Source organism: Helicoverpa armigera, chromosome 16, assembly GCF_030705265.1.
Source record: "Helicoverpa armigera isolate CAAS_96S chromosome 16, ASM3070526v1, whole genome shotgun sequence".
Lineage (NCBI taxonomy): Eukaryota > Metazoa > Arthropoda > Insecta > Lepidoptera > Noctuidae > Helicoverpa > Helicoverpa armigera.
In genome coordinates, this window is record NC_087135.1 from 10,805,537 (window position 1) to 10,809,609 (window position 4,073).

Consider the following 4,073-nt stretch of genomic DNA (forward strand, 5'->3'; position numbering starts at 1 on the left):
ATTCGTTATGAATAAAAAAAAAATCAGAATATTTCGAAATGTTTCTGCATAATCTAAAATGCGTATGAATTTATAATTAGTGTGTGCAATAAATGTTAATATTTATGTAATAGAATCAACCTTATTTATAACCTTTTGACGTTCATACATAAGTGTTTGTAAAGGCCTAAATGAAATAAATGATTTGATAGTAAAATTCATCCGTTTAGAATAAAACTTAAGTGGTTTTAGTGGCAACTTGAAAGCTCAAGAGTCATCATCATCCTCCGAGCCTTGTTCCCAACTACGTTGGGGTCGGCTTAAAGCTCAAGAGTAACAATTAAAAATCCATATAATAAAAATATTTCAATGGAACTAACCTTCCAATCCTTATTACAATGCTAATCTTAATATCAACCTGAAAAAAAATATCAAGCATTCGTCCTGATACCGTTGAAAGCCATCAAATATGCAATCTCGGCGAGCTATCCATTTCTCCGGTTTTATTACCAGTTATTGGTTCGTTTGTATTGGAAAACGGTTAATAGGGAAATAAAGGTATTCCATTCAAATCACTTGTAGGCAGATATTAATTTCGAAGAAAATTGTGTTTTGATTAGATCACCAGGTTTTATCTATTTACTTGATTTCTAAGAAAGGCTATGTTTTTTACGAGTTTTCTTACTACTTTTCCCCACAAAGGTAAAAGCCTATGTTCCTTTCAGGCTCTTATTAGGCTGTGTACCAAAATAATTTAAACAGGTTCAGTAGTTTTAGCGTGAAGTGATGAGCGTAAAGAGTTACTTTTTCATTAAGTAAATACTATTGGTATCTACTACTGATTGACTAAGACATATATAGGTACTGACCTCTGACAAATATATCTCTATTTAGAGATACAATGACTCAATCAACAGCTTGTAATTCTGCGTAAAAATTTCATAATTTTAACCAGAAAAGAATTATGTGGGGATTTGTAGAATGACGTCAAAACATGATAAACCTTTTTAATATGTGATTAGAGTGTAAAGTTAGGGAAAAGGGGAGATATCAGTGAGTGTTTGGAGTCGATAATGTAAATTAATCATTTAATATCAATTGTGAGGTAATCCGGTTGTATTGTTGTTCTTCCTATCGGTTACAGTGCTATTTTTGTTTCGGTAGATATTTTTATGATGTAAAATAAATACGAACTTTAAGAAACCCTATTAAAATCTGGTACCTATATAAAAGTTTGATTAGTGTATGACATACCAATATTTTTTTAAGAAACTTCCAATCCATCTTAAATTGAAAAATGTTTTCTACCGAAAACCATAAAATACTAATAAAATCATATTGCACACCCCGAAACGAAAGTCAAAATCCACTCGATCGTGCATAAATTATGAAAAATAATAATACTTCATACATGTACGGAACCAATTTACCGGATCATTGGAGATCGGGTTAAAAATATTCCTTCTGTCAAGTCGGCCAAAAGGTCGTAACATTTTAAGGTTACTTTAGGATAATGCTTTGATGTATTTTGGTGTATTATTAAAAAAACAGGCAACAGGTATAGGTACTTATCACCAGCCCAGCGATTTCCCGCACTCGGATAAAAACATATGCACCACTATTTTTTAATTACGTAGTGCAAATACTTAAAGGGCTTATTTAAAAAGTTCTTAGTATTAGCTATGCAAAGTTTCAAAAACTAATATTCATAATCAGCAAAGTTATTAGCTATAAGTTATATCCAAAAATGTCACTCAATTCATGGAAACATTGTACAGGTAATTCCAAGTCATTCATAGTAGTATTCATTAATCATATTCTGTCGCTCTCGCATTCGCGTGCTCTCGCTCGAACTTGCCCCCTTGATTCAATTATGAATTTACCAAATAAGACAAATCCTGGTCAATTTTGGGATTTCGTTTTTTTTTTAGTTTTGTTTACACAAATATGATCAGTAACGGGTACAAATAGAGCCCTATTTTTTGTGTACTAATTAAAAAATAGTGGTGTATTACTGCAGTGTTTTAAAAATTCGTATATGTTATAGAAGCCTTTGCGTGGATAGCAAACATTCAATTCACGCGCTGGCGTTCTTAACAGTTGGACGTGTTGCAAGTCATTCCGTTGTAAACAAATATTTTATGTAGCTCAAAGTGCATAATATTAGATATAATTACACTTAAAGTACAGTGCATAACCTAGTATTCGTATTGGTGATATAATATCTGCGAAATATTATTTCTACGTGAAGAAATAAGCATTATTAACTTACCTCAAAAGTCTCAAGAACCAACAACTCACGGCCCGCTGGTGAATCACAGCTACGTAAGCCGCCCCCATTGGCCGATTGGCGGTGAGTCAGAACGTGCAAGAGGTGTCAATACGCTACCTTATAAGGTCACAAAATACATGTTCCTGCATATTACGACAAAGGTGCGAGAAACAGATCGTTAATTTCGCTACTATTCTGCAAGAGTTGATAGCTACGTGGGGTTGTAGCGACTTGTCGATCCAAGTGTCGCGGGTTCAAAACTCAGAACCGAGAATAACTTTTTTCTTCTTTTTTAATTTTATTTTGCTTTGCTGCTTGCTTTTTGTTTGAAGAAATTGCCTATATTGCCCTCTAATATAAGAACGCTGTAGCTGTAAAACTGTTATTATCATACAACTAAATATGTCACAAATTCAAACCTCCGCTAAGGAAGTCGAAAACACCTCTATGCGTAATATTTCGACTACCAGAGGGAATAAAAGGCAGGCTGTTGGCTCTCCGCCTGTATCCCCTAACGCTGAAGATATCGTCACGCGCGCCAATATTCGAGAAATTATTGAGGACGTGCTGAAGACCGAGTTATCTCGTGCGTTATCCGACTTCGATGACAGAATGAAAGTACTATTGAATAAAGAGTTACAACCCATCAATGACAAAATTTCTGGCATGGAGGCATCATTGAATTTTATGAATAATCAGTATGAGGACCTCCTTAAAGAGCATGCAACATCTACCGAGGCTGTAAGAGAACTTCAGAAAGAGAATTCTGAAATGAAAACTACCATGAGCTCATTAAAGACACGTTTAGAACAACTGGAGCAGCAAACTCGCTCAAATAACGTGGAAATTCAATGTCTACCTGAGAAAAAACAGGAAAATTTGTTTAACATTGTATCAGAATTGTCAAAAACTGTTGGATGTTCCATAGAAAACAAAGATATTCTGCACTGCACTCGTGTTGCCAAACTAAACCCTGAAAAAAACCGACCCCGGTCGATTATCGTGCAGCTCGCCTCCCCGAGAATTCGTGACCAACTCCTCGCGTCCGTCATAAATTTCAACAAGTCTAATAGAGACAATAAATTAAACAGCATGCATCTCGGTTTTGCTGGACCGAAAACTTCAATTTATGTGACGGAACATCTGTCCCCAACATATAAGTCTCTCCATGCTTCGGCGAGACTGAAAGCTAAGGAACTTGGCTACAAATTTGTCTGGGTTCGTGGTGGAAGAATCTTTATGCGTAAAGCCGAAGAATCTGAACACATTATGGTGAAAAACATGGACATTTTAAAAAAGTTATCTTAGATCACGCTTTAATACTGTGATAGAATTAGTATTATATTTTTGTTACAATTCTCGGCCATCAATATTTATTACCAAAACATAAGAGGCCTAAGGACAAAGACCCATAATTTTTATCGTCAACTTTCTTTGGAAAATTATGTTATTATTATCCTAACTGAAACATGGCTCAATGAAAGTGTATGCAGCGCGGAGCTCTTTGACGATAGATACATAGTGTACCGAAGAGATAGAAACAATAGTAAAAAAGACGGAGGGGGTGTTTTGATAGCCGTATTGAAAAGTATAAAATCGAAACGTTTGATACAATGGGAAAGCCAGTGCGAAGATCTTTGGTTAATCGTTGAGGTCCCGCTAATGAAATCTATTCGTCAGATAGCTCTGTGCGCAGTCTATTTGCCACCCCCAGTTCTACGCAGTACTTTGGATAGTTTTTTGGATGGTTGTCATGTCATTCTCGAACGATCTGGTTTGCACGCCTGTATTGTTGGTGATTTTAATCTAGGCAACATTAATT

The 4,073-nt window shown here is 35.4% G+C and overlaps 1 protein-coding gene across 1 annotated transcript; it reads left to right on the forward strand.

The window, feature by feature from the left end:
• Nucleotides 1-2,653: 2,653 nt before the first annotated feature.
• On the forward strand, nt 2,654-3,559 carry LOC110377848 (uncharacterized). The gene has a single exon (XM_021336889.2). It carries the CDS (start codon nt 2,654-2,656, stop codon nt 3,557-3,559), a length of 906 nt encoding a protein of 301 aa, XP_021192564.1.
• Nucleotides 3,560-4,073: the final 514 nt, after the last annotated feature.

Coding starts and splice junctions, on each gene's coding strand:
- LOC110377848 (XM_021336889.2), top strand. CDS start 2,654: ATGTCACAAATTCAAACCTCCGCTAAGGAAGTCGAAAACACCTCTATG.